The sequence below is a fragment of the Marmota monax genome, unplaced genomic scaffold (genome assembly GCF_021218885.2).
Source record: "Marmota monax isolate L192 unplaced genomic scaffold, Marmota_monax_Labrador192_F-V1.1 WCK01_AAM20220418_F8-fsc00321, whole genome shotgun sequence".
NCBI lineage: Eukaryota > Metazoa > Chordata > Mammalia > Rodentia > Sciuridae > Marmota > Marmota monax.
In genome coordinates, this window is record NW_026694856.1 from 284,137 (window position 1) to 302,245 (window position 18,109).

At 32.2% G+C, this 18,109-nt stretch overlaps 1 protein-coding gene across 15 annotated transcripts in view; it reads right to left on the bottom strand.

Moving 5' to 3' along the window:
• Positions 1 to 18,109, bottom strand: part of Ppp1r9a (protein phosphatase 1 regulatory subunit 9A) — a 308,327-nt gene that overhangs the window by 106,479 nt on the left and 183,739 nt on the right. For all 15 annotated transcript variants that reach the window (XM_046426371.2, XM_046426370.2, XM_058573241.1 and 12 more), the window contains 2 exons: positions 17,005 to 17,125; positions 9,736 to 9,840 (listed from right to left, as the gene is read on the bottom strand). In XM_046426371.2, the coding sequence (XP_046282327.1) occupies positions 9,736 to 9,840; positions 17,005 to 17,125 (226 nt within the window). The remainder of the gene's footprint in view (positions 1 to 9,735; positions 9,841 to 17,004; positions 17,126 to 18,109) is intronic.

Below are 18,109 nucleotides of genomic sequence, written 5' to 3' on the forward strand. Positions count from 1 at the left end.
TAGAAATAATTTAAATAAAGTAAAATCATTTCAAGATTTAACATATTTCCATGATCTTAAGCAAAAATAGAACAAAAACTTCCAAATTTAGGAATTACATGCCCAGATATGTATCCAAATACAAACAGTACATTTCCATAAAAAACTCACTTGTAGTTCAATTATAATTTCTTTTGCATATTATAACCTCTTCCAAAAAGGATAAATATTTAAAAGCCTCAGATTATTTTGTGTGTAATTACAACAGGTATAAAATCCTGGATTTCCAAAAGTGATATATAGCTCCATATGATAAATTAATCTGTATGCTTAGGATAAAATCACAAGGAATACATAATTATTGATTGTGGGTAGCAGGTACTTTCCAAAAAGCATTTAAATTTTAATGTGACTGACAATGAATAGCAAACACACAAATCATTAGAAATTTGAAACAAAATCCAGGATGGCCGTCCATAGAGTATCCAGTCCTTTTTCTAAAATTCCCTCTTTCAAATGTTTTACAGTTGTTACCATGTCTTCCTTAAATTTTCTGTTTTTAAGGCAAAAGGCTGTAGAAACTTTTAACATTTATATATAGAAGGAAAAATGTTTATACCTCTTACATTTGGTCAGTTTTTCCTAAATAATCTCAAGTTTTTCAGGGTTCTTCTTAAGTAGGTATGTAACATTAAACAAACTATACTGTGGTATGAAATTAATCTGCATATCAATCTGTTTGACCAAACAACCATCCACTCAAGTAGTTATCCAGCATTAATGTAGACAGTCTCTAACATAGACGAAGTGATCCCTGAGTCCTGATATTCATGGCTTGTGTAATTCTCTCCCTTTCAGTGTGCCTAGAGGTACTGATTTTTTTTAATCAAATAAAGCACAGTATAACTAATGTAATGTCACTTTAGATATTAGATTATAAGAAGATGGGAGATTCTGTCATCGGACCTCTTTTTTGAGGGGAACTGGGAATTGAATCCAGAGAAGCTTAACCACTGAGCTTATACCTAGGTCTTTATTAAAATTTTGAGACAGGGTTTTACTAAATTACTTAGGGCCTCACTAAGTTGTTGAGGCTGGCTATGAACTTGCAATCCTCTAGACTCAGCCACTTGAGCTGTTGGGATTCCAGATATGGGCCATTGTTCTACCGCTTAAGAACGCCTTTCAATGAATGAGTGGAGAAGCCAGTTTCCATTCTGTGATTCATCCCGTAGAGAAGTCCACATGAGATAACTTACAAATAGATCTCAAAAAAACACAAGGTAATAACAAGGTAATAATGGTGTCACCAAATTTTGAGATAATGTTATCCAACATAGGTACACAAACAAGCAAGGTGCTGCTTAAAGCTACACATGAAAGAAAACAAAGGTTCTTAAAATTATGTTGCAAATCCACATTTGAATAAAGAAAAAGGTCCAGGTACAGAGAATTTTATGATGTAACTTTTTTTTTTCTGGGACAAAGTGTTAAAATAAAAGCACACAGCACCATCAACTCTTTCGACTGCTAAGGAAATGCAGTTAGATTACATCTACGCTTGTTAAAGAGACAAATCTTCCTTTCCACATTACCAGCATCATTAACAATAATTAATTAATATGGTGCTTTGTGAGTTAGTCACAGCTATTTTCACACATTTTTAAATTCAATTTTATAGAGGTAAAAATTATATAACAAGCTGACCAAGTTTAAACTGGATAATCTGATGATTTCTGATAACTGTCTATATAGTTGTGTGATAATAACTATAATATAGAACTTTTTATCACCTCAAAATGTTTCTTCCTTCTTCTACAGGCTCCCTCCATCTGTAGTTCTGGGAAACCACAGATCTGTTTTCTGTCACTGTAGTTTTACATTTTTAAAAATTTTATATAAATGGAATCAAGCAATAATATAAAGGCTTTTGTGTCTGGCTTCTTTTACTCAGTATAATGGCATTGAGAATTATACACGGTGCTGAATGTGTCAATAGTTTGTTCCTTTGCACCACTAAGAAGTATTTCATTGTATGAAATATAATACAATTTATACACCAAATTATCAGTTAAAGAACATTTGAATAGTTTACGGTTTTTACTATTATGACTAAAGCTCCTATGAACACTTGAATATGAATCTTTGTATAGTATGAGTATTTTATTGCTGTGGAGTAAATAGCTAAGAGTAGAACTGCTGTCTGGTATGATATATGTTTGTAAAAACCTGTTGAACTGTGGCTGTACTGTCTTGCATTTCCATCAGCAATGAATCAGTGTTGAAGTTGCTACACATTGCTTGTCAGTAGGTAAAATTATCAGTCTTCTAAATTTTAGCCTTTCTAGTAGTTGTATAGTAGTTCCTCACTCTGGATTTAATTAACATTTTCCTAATGATTAATGATGTTGAACAGAATTTCTTGTGCTTAATTGTAGATCTGCTTTGGTGAACTTTTTTCTTAAAGTGATTTGCATATTTTAAGAAAAGCAAATAAAAATCATATTAATGGTTACTACCATAATAACTTTATTTCTTATAAGAGTTTTTATAGATCTTCTCTATAACTACTTTTTCAGTAAATGTTTTTAAGTATTTATTCAATTGATGTATTTTCATTTTCTTAAGAGTATTTTTCATGTTTTAAATTTTGATGTAGTTTAATTTATCATTATTTCTTCTTATGCTTCCTGCTTCTGTCCTAAAACCAAACTCTGATTAGCTCAAGATCATAAAGATTTTTTGCCTATTTTCTAGAGATCTTAGGGTCTTAGCTGCTACACTTAGGTCTGTAAGTAATCTAGAGTTAAGTTTTATGTATGTGATAACAGGAAGGTCAAGTGTTTTTTGTTTATTTTTAATCTGTTTGTCTCATTTTTAATGAGGCCATCCAATTTTTCCTGTACCATTTGTTGAAAAGACTATAATTGCCTCCACTGACTTACCTTATTGTCTTTGTAAAAAATAATTTCTTTACATTTTTGAGAATATATATGTAACTCTATTCTGTTCAATTAATCTATATGAGTGTCCTTATGCCTAAACCAGAGTGCCTTGTTTTCTATAGTTTTCAGGCAGTGAAAATCCTTTAACTCTGATATTTTTAAAGAACAATAATTTCTATAAGAGTAACCTGCTGAGATTTTCATTAGGGTTATGTTTAATGTACAGATTAATTTGTGAAAAGTTGGAATCATAAAAATATTGAGTATTCTGATGTATGAACATGTTCTATTTCCTCTCACACTTAAGTTGTTATATTTTCTCAGAAGTATTTTGTTGTTTTAAGTATAAAAATTGAATAGGAATTGTGAAGGTGGACATATTTGCAGTATTCTTGATTCTAGGGGAAAAATCACTTTATCCCAATCATTAAATATGATATTAACTATCAGTTTCACTTAGATGATACATATTACATTAAGCAAGTACCCTGCTGTTTCTTGAGAGTTTTTTCTTAATCTATATCTGTTGAGGTGAGCAAATAATTTTTCACCCATTTACAGATACTGAGTCCTTCTTTTACACTCATATTTGTAATCTAGTTACAATAACTGTGTTAATGTAATTATATACTAATATATCATTTCTAACATTTCTTGAGGTGTCTCTCCTTAACTAATTTTCCACTAATCATGTCATATTTTCCTTTTCTTCATATGCCTTACAATTCTTATTTTAGTGCTGGACACTGAAATGTTTTTTGTGTCCTAATATTCTTGAATATTGTTCTGGGATAGTTACTTGGAGACAGATCCTTCTGAAGCTTGTTTTAGGTCTTAATATGTGGGATTAGACCTACGTTTAGTTTAGAGCTAAAAGTTGACAGTTCCTCTTTTAGCTTGTCTACCTTCTTTCATATTTACCTCTATACATCAAGAAGAAGCTGGGCAGAGGGTTAGGGTTGTGGCTCAGTGGCACAGCGCTTGCCTCACACATGTGAGGCACTGGGTTCGATCCTCAGCACCACATAAAAATGAATAAACAAAATAAAGATATTGCATCCATCTATAACTAAAAAAATTATTAAAAAAGAAGAAGCTGGGTAGCTCCTTCAGTTCTTTTTGCCTTAAAAATCTCATGAATTAAAAGTCCTAGTCAGTTTATAAGATACATTTTCTACCTTCTATACTACTGAAGGTGACAAAAGGTGTTGCTACACTTTGTCATTATGTAACAAAGATCCCTTTTCTTCCCATTTCAATAACACTTTGTTTTTTCTTCTTTAAGGCTATCAGTCTCTTTTTTGTTTTCATTAACACTCTTCTCATAATTTCATTAATAATCCAGTCCCAAATCTATTCTCACATCTTCAGGTTCTTCTAGCTACAGCCCAAACTCAGGCACCAAAACTGTGTAAGTTGTATTTGTTAGTACAGACTGCTTCAAAATTTATAAACATTTATTATCTTCCACAGTTTCTGTAAGCCAAGAATTTAGGGGAGTCTTGGTTCAGCAGTTTAGGCTTGGTTCTTGAGTTCAACCACATGTAGGCTAGGGCTGTAGTCCTCTAAATGCTTTACTAAGGCTGGAGGAGGTGCTTCCCAGGGGCCTACATAACAAATCTGGCAAGTTGGTACTGGCTAGTGGCTGGCCTAATTTCTTCTTTGTGTGAACAGTCTTCAGAGGCTCTCTGAATGCCTTCTCAACATGGCAGCTGGACTTCTTCGGAGTTGGCAACCCAAAGACCATGGTGAAAGCCACAATGTCTTTTATAATTTAGCCTTGGAAATCATGGATCATTACTTCCTCCTTATTCTAATCATCACACAGCCTAGATGGGAATTGATTTGTTAGGGGATCAAAAAAGAGAGTCAACACCAGAAAGACAGAGTAGCATGAGATGAACACTATTTGGAAAAAAATAATAATATGATAGAGACTGACTTGGGGTTTAGACAACATAAATAGCATAATATGAGAAGAACTCATCCACTAAAGAAATGATTTATGAACTGAGACTTGATAAACAGTAACTGGCCAAGTGTGTATCATATGATATAGGGAAGCCAATAGGGTATATCCTAGAATGAGTTCAAACACCTGAAAACCAGGAGTCCCAATGTCCAAGAGCAGAAGATGTTCCAGTTCAAACACAGTTTTTGAATTCACCCTTCTTCAATCTTTTTTTTTTTTTAAACTTTTTGGGCTCTCTGCATTAGATAATGCTTGCCCACATTGGTGAGGGTGATCTTTACTCAGTTGACTGATTCAAATGCTAATCTTTTCCAGAAACATTCTCACAGACACATATAGATAATGATTTACGAGCTATCTGGGCATAACTTAGCCCAATCAATTTGACATATTAACTCTTCTGTTTTTGTTATACACCAAATCCAGGTATATGTTTCAAATCCAATTAGTATTTCAAAACTATTTCAATAGGCTGCTATACCTTGCCTCATCCCTAATTAATATATTTCATACTTTCATCAAGGATCAATATCACACTCTGGATAACTCTGAAATAAGCACTTGATAAATCCAGATAAAATCTATATTAACTAATGCTTTCCAATATGAATTATGTAATGCATGTACAGCTCTCTTCTTTTGACTTTAGACTAATACTATTTCATATGTTTTTATTATGTATTTAGTGATTCATGGTGCAAACCTAAAGAAAATGCTTTAAGAGTTGTTTAAAAACCTACAGTCTCTGTGGTATTGACAGGATATGACTTCACTAATGTAATTTAGTTAACAAGTTACAATAAACTTCTGTTCTCATCCTCAGGTTCTGTATTACATAAAGATAATTTAAAAACAGGTTAGACTCAGAATGTTATATGAGCAGTTTTACCCACCTATTCACAGTTCATAATATATTAAATGATGTTTTTCTTTGAGATCTTTTAAAACCAAATTATGTTTGTTGGTCCATGTTTAGTTATGGGAAAACTAATCTTAAACTAGAATTTATAAACTCATTAAAAGACAATAATATAAAGTAATTTGAAAAGGATAAAAACCAATTGAAACCTATAGAAAGAATCAATAGATATTTACAGATTGTTTAAAGTTATACAAAACTACAAGTATTTTTGAATACAAAATACAACTTTATCTGCTATCATTTTATCAGTAATGTCTCACATTTAAACAAAACTGATTCAGTCTCTTGTCTTAAATCTCTGTAAATAAGAGAAAAAATATGTGTTCTGAATTTTATTAGAGCTAGCAGAGATAAAAGCAGGGTCTGGAGTGTGGCTCAGGGGTAGAGCACTTGCCTACCATGCACAAGGCTGGGGGTTCAATCCTTAGCACCACACCAAAATAAACAAACAAACAAAAAAAGAAATAAGTATCATAAAGCTGACTCTTTTATAAACTATGAATAATATTGAATATATTCACTGTCTCTATGGTCTCGGGACCAGGTACAAAGGACAGATTTCTGGGATAAGTGCTTTTTTTTTTACACATGACGCTAGACCTCACTGACTCAGTTTCTAGCTCTCCAATTTGTTCCAAGCTAGTTCCAAGCTATGTGAGTTTACTCAAGTAATTCCTGTGCCTCAGTTCCCTCATCTAAAAAATGGGCATTTTGGTACTATCTACCCATTGGATTTGCCATCTGTCTTCTTAATCTCCATAAATGCATGAGCCAACTCCCCAAATCTATCAATCTATAACTATCTGCTGTTGGTTCTGTTTCTTAGGAGAACACTGAGAAATAAATGCACCCTGGAGTTTTCAATGGTCAAAGCTAATCATGAAGTGGAAATGTACCTATGTGACAAGCTCACTATGAGGGATACCTACCACACACAGACTTTGGGCTCCTTAATACCAAGGTGACTTGGGCATATGACTGTGGTGATTTAAAATCTGGAGAGCAATGGTTCCTATGAGTCCCAATAGAGGAAGAAAAGGAAGACTGTTGCTTGAGTCATCCATATTTACCTTCTAACTTTCATGTCTTTCTCCTGTGACTGTCATCACATTGAGTGTAAATTGCTTCAGTCTTGTGAGGTTTTTCTTTAACTAAATATTTACGGAAATTAATATGACTAGCAGTCATTGTGAGTAGTTAGTTTTAAGTGATGTCAATAAAATGAGGGAAACAATAATAGCATACCAATGCTTTGAGCCATGAGTTTCCAATATTCCCCAGGAACATAACCTGGATTGAGCTGAATCACTTTTTCAAAGTGGCCTAATATGCTTTATATCATTTAAATAATGTAAGGTTGAAAAACATATATGCCTTTACAACATACTAATGGGGTCTTTATCCATACTATTAGTTCCTACATTCAGGTATAATCATTAAAAGATTAATGAAACAAAGCACATGAGGAAACAAGAAAATGATTCTCTAAACTTGTGGGTAAAGTCATAAGATTTTAACATGCATCTGATCAATATGCAAACGTTGACACATATTTCATGTACATTTCCAGGAAATAAATAAAAACTTAATCTTTAATACTTAAAAAAATAATCTCAATTCAAATCTCAGTTTTAATTTTTCACCACCTCTGGTTTCAAATCTTTAAAGCCGGAGTTCTACATAATCCTTTTAGGCCTGTGCTTAGTAGTTAGAAAAAGTCCAGCTAAACTTGATAATATACCAGATAAAATTAACAACCACTAAGTATGGTATGAACAAAAATACAGAAGGACATATATTGTAAAACACCAGTTTAAAAAGTTATCACAGGATTAGGTTTTGGAGCTTATTTTTGTATTAGTATTTTATGAAGATTTACTATTTGAATTCAGAGAATTCAAATATTATTTTTGAAAAGTTAAAATTGAGAAAAAGTTTTCTCTTTAAAGGCAGTTAATTAAGATCCTGTGTTGTATAATTTTAGTAAATTAAGATCTTGGGCTCAATAATTTGGAAGAAGCCCAGGATCTTAAGCCCATGGGTAGGTTAAGATTTTTGCCAAGAGAGTGGGGAAATAAAGTATATGCATTTTAAAGACAAAAAGTAGACACTCTGTAACCTCAAGTTCAAAAAAGTATTTATGAATTATGAGCATTATGAGAAAGAAGAGATCAGAAAAGAGAGGGAGGATAAGGAGGACTTCCTGGAGGGCAAAAGAGTTGCAATATGTTCTTCAAGATATGTAGATTCTAAACAGGAAACAGTATTTTAAGAAGAAAAAATGGCAAGGAGAAATGTAGAGAAATAATTAATACACAAGTCGTGTCTCAAGGGTGATGACTACATGACTGCACCAGACATGAACAAAGAGAGGCAAGTGAAAAGATCAGGGGATGGAAGATGTTTAACACAACTAAAAAGCTTATATTCTACACAGAATGGAGGGAGGGCTGTTGATGGTTTCTGAAGAGAGATGGATGTGACTGTTGCAGAATTATTAAATTTCTACTACTCAAGTCATGATTCTTCTAATATTAGAGATAAACAGAAAGTCAATTCCTTTTTCCACAATATCCCTTCATACATTTGAAATCTGCAATGATGTTCTTCCTTTAGGGGTTAATGATTAGGACAGAATGAAAAAGGGAGAAAGTGAAATCAGGAAGACCAGTTAAGAGGCCATATGAAATTTGTACAAGTCTTGAAATAACCAACACAAAATTATATGGCCAATAGTCAAAACAGAAAGGGATGGCTATGAGTTTGTGTCACTACAAACTCTCTTTCAACTAAGAAATGCTCTTACAAGTTGAGTGTCTACCTTATTTATTTAATATTAAAATTTATCTTACAGCCTAATAAACAGCTATACTGATATAGGAATGTGCTGTCTCAAGAACACAAGGTAACCTTCAGGACAATCACATTTACAGATGAGCTCACTCATGAAGCTCAGAGAACATTGCACATATTTTCCTGTATTTTTTCCAATTATTTTACATATTTTTCACAAGACTATGGGTATTCTAGAAACATCAATAAACTGCCTAAATGAATCACTTAGGTTGTATTCCTTAAAACATCTCCTCAGCATCAAATGGTACTTTCCCACTGAAAGGCCCTAAAATTTGATCTGAAATTTGATTTGAAATTCTAATGATGAATCTTTATAGCAATGCTAATTCACGAATATTTTCAGAATGTTTGACAATTTCTTTCTGATAATGATAACACTAAACCACTTTCATAATTATACATACTAAATAATGGTTCCCTAATGTGTTCATTCATAGCATTTTGAAAAAGGATAAGAAATAAACAGTGCTTTTAAAAAATTAAGTAACCTATGACCAAATAAAACTTATTCCAACCTTGACCTTACCTGGCTTAGGACTCCTTTCTTATTTGTTTTCCAGACTAGAATTCTGACAACCCAAGAGTCAGGTATAAATTTCAAGGTCTGAAAAAATGTCCCCTCTGTCCTATTAGGTTGGAAGAGTTATAGTTCATTATGCTTGGTCCTGGCTAATTCTTTAAAACAAATAAGTAGATCTAAAAATGCAGTTAGCTTCAAATCCTATAGCTTACTTGTCTAAATAATACATGACATTGAATATGTTTATAATTACTTCAATTTTAATTTATTGTATAACTGGTTTTGTTAATAGGATTAAGGGACCTAAATTAATATTTATTGAGGCTATAACTAGAAATTCTATCTTCCTAGAAACTCTTGCTGTATTAGCAATAAGGCGTATTAAAATAGCTCAATAATTAACTATATTGATTCAGAGTTTTTAGTGTTCAAATAAAAATTTCATTGTAATTGCATATATTTATAAGTAAAACAAGGGGAAACTATTATTCAACAAAATATGAAGTGACCAAATTGTGTACATATGAAGCCACATATTTACCTGACATTGCCCTTGGTGTTTCTGAGAACTGTTGCAGCAAAATTCTGTGTGACACCCACCAAGCTGATTCCATCCACTTCCACAATCTGGTCATTGACTTGTATTCTTTAGAAAAAGGAAAAAATTACCCACAATTAATTTATTTGATAATTGCACTGTCATTCTCATTAAATTAGTTGACAAAATACTTGAATTTAAGAATATTCTTATTGATCCAAAATTTAACTTTTACATACAAGCCCCAGATCTTAGTCAAATGTTTAATGTTTTTTAGAAACTGTTTTGAAAGACAAAAATAAGTAAGACTTAACCAAAGATTCAGTTTACCAAACATCCATATTCCCTTCACAAAAACTGAAAACTGCAAGTGTATGACATATTTACAATAGTTTTTTTGTTCTTAATGAAAGCATATCAGATCAAGCTGAAATACCATTGGACCCAATTCCCAGGATCCATTTCACCTCCCATCTCCAAGTTAACATTATCAGGCATTGCAGGAAATCCTTCCTATTTAAGTTGAATACTTCAAATAAGTAATGTATGTGTGTGCTTACATGTATATACTAATATGTTGCTTATGTATTTACTTATTTTTATTTTTGAGACAAACTGTATTAGTAAAGTTTGGTGCATAATGGTTTTAAATTTGTATGTTTCATATATTATATGAAACATATAATATATATATATTCTTTCTCCTAATGAAATATCTCAAAAATGGAAAAATGGGAATTAGATAATAAATACTCCAATACCCAACTTTATCACATTTTAGCACTCTGCAATATTTAAAGTATATTTAGCCTTTCTACTGATTTTTTTGAAACAGAATAATATGTGTGCATGGTTAGGCACATTATATATGCTTTGTATATTTTTTAAAAAATTATAAAGTATGCCTCTTTTCACAACTGTTTACTTGACTCAACATTGTATTTGATATTTATCTCTGACTACTATAAATGTAATTCCAACTAATTTGTTTTAACTATACAGTTTATCTTTTATAAATATATCAAATATATTTATCCATTATTTTGTAGATGGAAAATTGCGATATTTTCCATTTTAGCTATATAAATACTATATAATCAGCAATTTTACATATTCCTCATTATACACATATATGAGTTCTCCAGAACATACACCTAGGAGTGAAATTCCTGAGTCAAAGAATATAGTATTTCCAATAATATTAGAAATTGACAAACTACAATCTCACAAATACTTGGTATTTAAATATTGTCATTCATATAGGTAAAGAACATTGAGCAGTTTTGTATTGAGCTAAGCTGTGTTCTTCTGACATTATTTTGACTGTTTTGGTTTTGTTTTTTCAATAGTAGGAATCACACCCAGGGACTTACATCCTAGGCAAGTAGTCTACTACTGAGCTACATCCACAGCCGAAATATCTAGTTTTTAAATACCCTTTTAACCATATTTAATATCTAGTTTCCTAATTCTAATGCTAGTTTCCTAATTCTCTAGGGAGCTTAACAGAATCTTTCATACGTGTTCTTTTTATAAGCCATCGATTTATTTCTTTGTGTATTAGCTTAAATGGATATCACAGTTTTAGAAGAAGCACTGAGATGGCCAAGAGGACTCACAAAGCTAATTAAACTGTGTCACCACAGAAATGCACTTTAAGTTATGTAAACACAGGTGTCATTTTTTTAGTCATCAGTATAATTCTCAAAAAGCAATAGAAATTTTCTTTGCTACCAATCAGGTATGCTGGAAGTTTGCTTGTTTTCTAATTTTGTACTTTTTTATTTTTCTTTTTTCTGATTCTCAGCCATTTTGGTTCTGGATCTGTACCTTCTTACAATATAGAATTTAAAACAAGAAAACAACAACAAAGGAGAAAAGGGTCTATAAAGGATAACCCAGAAAATGTCAAACAAGAGAGCATACTCACTAGAAATAGAATTCCTATTATGACGCTGAAAAAGACAGAGGAAGTAGTCTAAGAAAAGGCCCCTGGATGTCTCAAAGTGGTAGGTCTCTAATTTTGAAAGCAATAAATTGGAACATTAAGAACAAGAAAAAAATACAGAATTTTCTATATGTAAGTTTAGAGTTCCATATTAATTCTGTTTACTGTACTTGCTCATACTTGTGAGAGTGGGGGAGTAGGGAAGAAAGTTCTGTGAGGTCACATAGTCAGGGGAGTTGGTATGACATTTATGGAGATTAGTGCTAAAAAAACAGTCAATAACTTGGTTGTAAAATGTGCAACAGGAACGAAGCAAACAAAATAATTTATTTTAAAAAGAATAAAAGAAATATGGCCAGTAAACATTTGGAAAGGCTCAAAAACAAGAAATTAAAATTTAAAAGTAATAATGTATTTAATAATTGCCAAATTATTAAAGATTTTTATTACACAATATTCGGCCTGAATGAGGGGGCAGGAGGCTATTAGACCCTGAGTACAAACTAAACAACCTTTCAAAAGGGCAGATTTGCAAAGTATTTCTAAAGTGTTTGAAATGCAATACACCTTGATGTGGTAATTATAGTCCTAGGAATTAGTTCCAAAAAAATAATAAGAAATGTTCATGATGATTTTTATATAAAAATGCTGACCTCACCAATACCTTGCAACAAAATGCTAGTTTTGTTTTCTTCTTCATATTTTGTCACATTTTTCAAAATTTTACCCATGAACTACTATAAAGGTAACATATTTACCTTTATAACTTTAAAATGTCATTTGTACATACTTATTTGACCATTGATAACATTTTACGGTGACTAGAGATATATTCAAAAAGGTTTTCCTTTAGACTGAAATGTTATAGTTCCCTGCTCTTTATAAAATATACATGTGTGTTTAACAACAAAATATTTCATCTAAAGTGTTTGAACTCAATCTATAATTTAAATCAAAGCCCAAAGGGCACATTCTCAATGACAGGGAGAGGGAGAATTATTACATGAGTTGAAGCTGCTATATTTCAACAGGATTTTCACAATGCCTATCATATACAATTAATTTATAATCAGAAAACCAATATTTATAGCATGTTCTAATGTAATGTGTCTGTAAAAAACACTTCTGTTGGTGCACACCCAAGTGACTCAAAACAGAAAAAAATAAGTCTGGAAAAAGTACTGAAAAAGAAAAAAAAAAAGTTAAAGAATTCATGAGCAGCAGTGTTGGTGATTAAATGTTAAAGGAAGTCCTTCATGCAGTAGGAGCGCAACACTGGGTAGAAATGTACATCTCCACCAAAGATGAAGAGCACCGGAAGTGCTGAGAGGAAAGCCAAGTGCAGGGCACCCAGCAACAGACAACTGATGTTCAACTAGGTGTCTTCTTTGCATTCAGAGCCAAGTGTGAAAAAGAGGGATCCTATGATTGAAATGCAGATTCTACATAGTTCTTCCTGTCTGCCTCAACACAGAGAACATTAAGGGAAATAAGAAAGCACAACTCTATTTGATTACTATTTTCTTTACAAGAAAATTTATTTTAAAAAGCTTTTCTCATTTCAAAAGTGATATATTCATTAAAGAAAAATTTAAAATCTGATACACTATTAAAAAACCAAGAAAATAAAAACCACCTTAATTTTTTTTTTAGGGCCTGGGGTTGTAGCTCAGCAGTAGAGCATTTGCCTTGTACATGTGAAGCACTGCGTTTGATTCCCAGCGCCACATATAATTAAGCAAATAAAATAAAGAACCATCAACAACTAAAAAAATATTTAAAAAAATTTTATTAAACAATGGGAAGGAAGGGAGGGAGGAGGCGAGGTTTGGGAGTGGCTATTTGAGGGGCATTTTGATTTATCTTTTTATAGTCAGAATGTGTGGTGATTAAAGTGAAGACAAGCTTAAAAAACTAAAAATGAGCACAAGGGGGAGAGGCAAAGACAACTGGAGCTCAGGTTTATTCTACCACAGACTATTGCTACAATCTACTTGATCATGAGCCAGCTAATTATCTTATTTATCAATGATTATCATGGTAGGAAAGTATCTGACACTCACTCTGTTTGAATCTCTTACCCTGAGAGAGGATAACTTTTAGAGCTTTTTTGTTTTTGATTTTGTTTGGGTACTAGGAATTGAACCCAAGGGCGCTTAACCACGGAGCCATATTCCCCAGCCCTTTTTATTTTTTATTTTGAGTCAGGGTCCTCTAAGTTGTCTAGGTCCTCACTAGGTTGCTGAGACTGGCTTTGAACTACAGATTCTCCTGCCTCAGCCTCCTAGGATTATAGGCATGCGCCATCATGCCTGGCCAAGAGTAACAGTTAGCCACAACCTCACAGATAATAGCACTAATAAGCTCTCTCAAATCTTGCCTATAATTAAAAGCACACAAAAAAAGGGGTGACTCTTGGTGGTAAAAAATATGTAAACAGATCTTTGTATCCCAGAGATATCTATAGATTATCTGGCCTTTCCAAAAGTTTCCAGAATAGCAGAAGAAACAGCCTGTTTTGCCTGGAAACAATCTCTACTGGAATGCAATGTATGGGAATGTACCTGACTCATTTCAAGCCATCATATCATGGCATTTCCGCCATAATTTTCCTACGCTTTATTCACCAAAAGTGTGCAATAACACTGCTCTTTAGCCTTGGCCTGATATTGCTGAGAATCCTCAATCCTTAACCTAAAAAGCCAGAATTAATGGGTATAAAGCTAATGAAAACATATGTTAGGCTCTCTGGGGTTTAATGTTGTTAGATAATTATTTATTGACATGATGTTTCTGGGAAGAGAAAAAACAACTCTACCTCACAGAGATATGTCAACAAAGAACCAGGCATGAATGGCAGGGAGACCAGCTGGAGCAACAGTAATGAACTTTGGTAAACAGAGTTCTTCCCTAAAATGCTAGACAGTGAACATTTAAATGTATGAGAAAATACATATCAAGACAGCAATGTCAGGGTGAAAGCAAAAAATTTGACTAGAAGAGTGTGCCCAGAAAGGAAACTTGTTTTGCTTAATAGAAACACCAAAGAGGTCTGAAGAAATCATTAGTGTAAAAAAGTTTCCTGTGTGGAATCATATAATCTACATTAAGGGAAACAAAAACTAATGGTTAGTATATATAATATTATTTTATTTAAAAATTAGAGCTCAAGGAGAAGATGGAAGGGGCTATGATGTCCTTAAGATAAATTACAAGTTACCCTGAGAGAGATAACTTTTAAAAAGAAAGAAAGAAAGAGTAAAATAAATAAGTAAATAAATAAATAAACAAATAAATAAATAAATATTAGGCCCAAATAAATGTACCCAAAGTGAATAAAACACAAGATTCACTCATGTAAGAAATATTTTGAGTATTCCCTATGTTTAAGGCCTCATATAAGAAGGTACAGGCATGAAATCTTCACCAAAAAAAAAAGAAAGAATAAGAGAGATCTAAAATGTTTCAACTACACTGGATGATATAGAAAGTGACTACACAAATTTTTTTTGAAGTACTCAAGAGTGCAGTTAGAGGTTACAAGCCATTTTGAAGGAGTAAAATATTAGAAATATAAAAGTTTATTATATGGAGACAGGAAACAAGAAGGGGGGATACAAATACTATGTATCTATTATAACAATAGCAGGGTTGATATACTAAGTAAATACTTATTTAAAAGAACTGAGGAAATGCACACTGAAACTAACAAAGCAAAGGTCTAATGTCAGTATAAATAATGAAACTACACAGAAGAAAACATCAGTAAATAGGTTAACAGAAAACAAACCTAATTTTTTTTTAAAGTCAAAAATAAATATGAATGAATGAAAAATTTTTATCCTTTGTGATTTTAAAACAATTAATATTTTGGTTTGGAGTTGAAGTCAATTCATTTAAGAGGGGTGGTTCATAACAATTTATAATTGCTTGAATACTAACTATAAAAACTATTTCCTATCACCTAGAAATGCCTTTTAAATTTTTCAACGAAATTAGTACAAACAAGGTAGAGTTTACAAATAAATTATAGCTTACTTAGAAGAAAGTTGCTAAATTAATACCTGAAAATACTATTACCATTATGTAACTGATTAAAGGGTCAGAGAGGTTATTTCTTTTACTACTCTGAAAATAAAGACTCTCTAAACTACTTTCAAAGGCAAAATATCCACATTCCACATTAAGTGTGAAACACATGCAGTCCACTGGCCATTCACTCGAAAGATCCACTTCAGACCTTCTCTGTGCAAAGTATTATAATGAGTGCTACGGGAGTACAAACAAGACAACTGACTAAGGTATGGGCCCTAAATACACAGAAAAAAAACAAAGATACAACTTTCTAGTTACATAAATCAATTTAGTATTCCTGGGGAAATATTTCTGTATATCAATATGTGTTTCTAGGATTACCAAAAAAAAAAAAAATACCCTCTGGGTATCAACACAGATTCAAAAATTACTTTCAACGTGCTTTATTATTTCGTGGTAGGTAAGATGGCTAAAGCATATAGAAAAATACTGGAAAAAAAATCAAAGCCATTTATTCAATGTTCCTAAAAGTAAGATGGTATTTCTTTGAATTTGGCTATCATATTTTGGAGTCTACTTTTATTTCTGTTGCCAAGGTTCTACTTTCAGTTTCAACCCAAAACATCATAAGGTTAGTGTATTAATTGAAATCTTTACAATAAAGTTATATGTAGCCTGAGATGATGAAAGATAAAACATTAAAAAATAATGACCTGATGTTATGTTGCACATCAAAACTATCCAAAGAGGATGTGTTAAGTGCACCCTATCAGAGCCCACTACTGGCAATTTTAATTGTACAGGTGTAGGTGGTGCTCAAGAATCTGCATATTTAGGTAGAACATGTTTAGAGAAGCCCCTATCTCCAGAATTATCATCAACGAAGAAGAAGAGTTCCTAATTTCCCTGCCATTTCTATCATTTTCAAAAATGCCAGAACTATTATCATTTGTCTCACTATTTCTGAAGTAAAACCACATGCTCAACTCCATTGTAAATGTTCTTCAGCTATACATGTTTTGATTTTTTTGTCCATTTCTCACTAGACAGATAAATGAATGGCTAGATTCAAAGGGAGACAGATACAGACAGATCCATTCATTTATTGAATATACATTAAAGCATATATTCTGCCTACAAATGAGAAAGTAATTCAAGCATTTTCATATTTTCTACATCTGAGAAACACTCTGAAATTCCATCCTTATGAAACAAAGAAGAAAGATAACACTGAAAGAAATCCCCAGTTTTCTAGGATTTTAAGTCACTAACAACTATAATTAGCTTACCTGCCATCTCGCTGAGCAGCACCACCTTCTGTTACTGTCTTGACAAATATTCCCAGTTTCTCAAGTCCAGCATCTGCTCCAACACCCATTCCAATAATACTGATACCAAGACCATCCTCATCTATAAAAAGAAAAAAGAATGAAGTAACCAAGGTTTTACACTGGTCCAGCTGATATAACTAGTTGGTAAGGCCTATTGCTGCCTCTAGTTTGTTCTTCTTTATGAACAGGACACATGATATTCTTGTATCAGCAGAAATTTTTTATAAGAGGATGAAAAAGATTATCAAATAAGATTCCCCAAAGGGCTCAGGAGTGTCACATCATTTTAAAATTGAGGTTGGTAATTCATTCTGGTCTCAGAAAAGCTAATGATTTTGTTACTGAATAGTCAATCTACCTAAACACAGACTCTCCAAATAATCCTTTAAATTATTTAGGCATAAACACACACATACTAAAATGCATGCATAATTTTAAATGAATATGATCCGTAAGATTTGGAATTTCTTCTTTAATCATGTGATCACATTTTCTGTTTGTTTATGCAAAATAAGACAGTATGTGTCTTTGAGTTTTCCATCTGTGCTATCTACACAAGTATACACATTAAACAAAAGTTTAAATATATAAACACACACAGAAGATTTGTTTTTTTCTTCTTTTACATTCCGTTACATAGTCTATTGCAACTTACTTTTAAAAATTCAATGATAACTTATGAATATCAACTTACATAGCTTTAAATCATTTCTAATGATTGTATAATACTTCAGGATAAGATGATATCAAAAATATTAAACCATTTCTCTATTGTCAGGCACTCACCTTTGTTTCAATTTTTTATTTTGTTTTGGCACTATAAGCAATACTGACATTTATTTTATTTTTCATTTACTTAATATTTATATGTTTATTCATGTTTCCATTTTCCCTTTCCAAGAACATATATAGTTCAACACAGTGAATTAAAAGACACACTATTTTGTACCCTATGTGCTTTGCTTAATAGTCAAGGTTATTTTTTGATAGCCTCAAAGTCTTTGTAATCATGATTTATCAGCAGCATAAAAAACTGATACTAGCTAACTAACAGTGATGGATT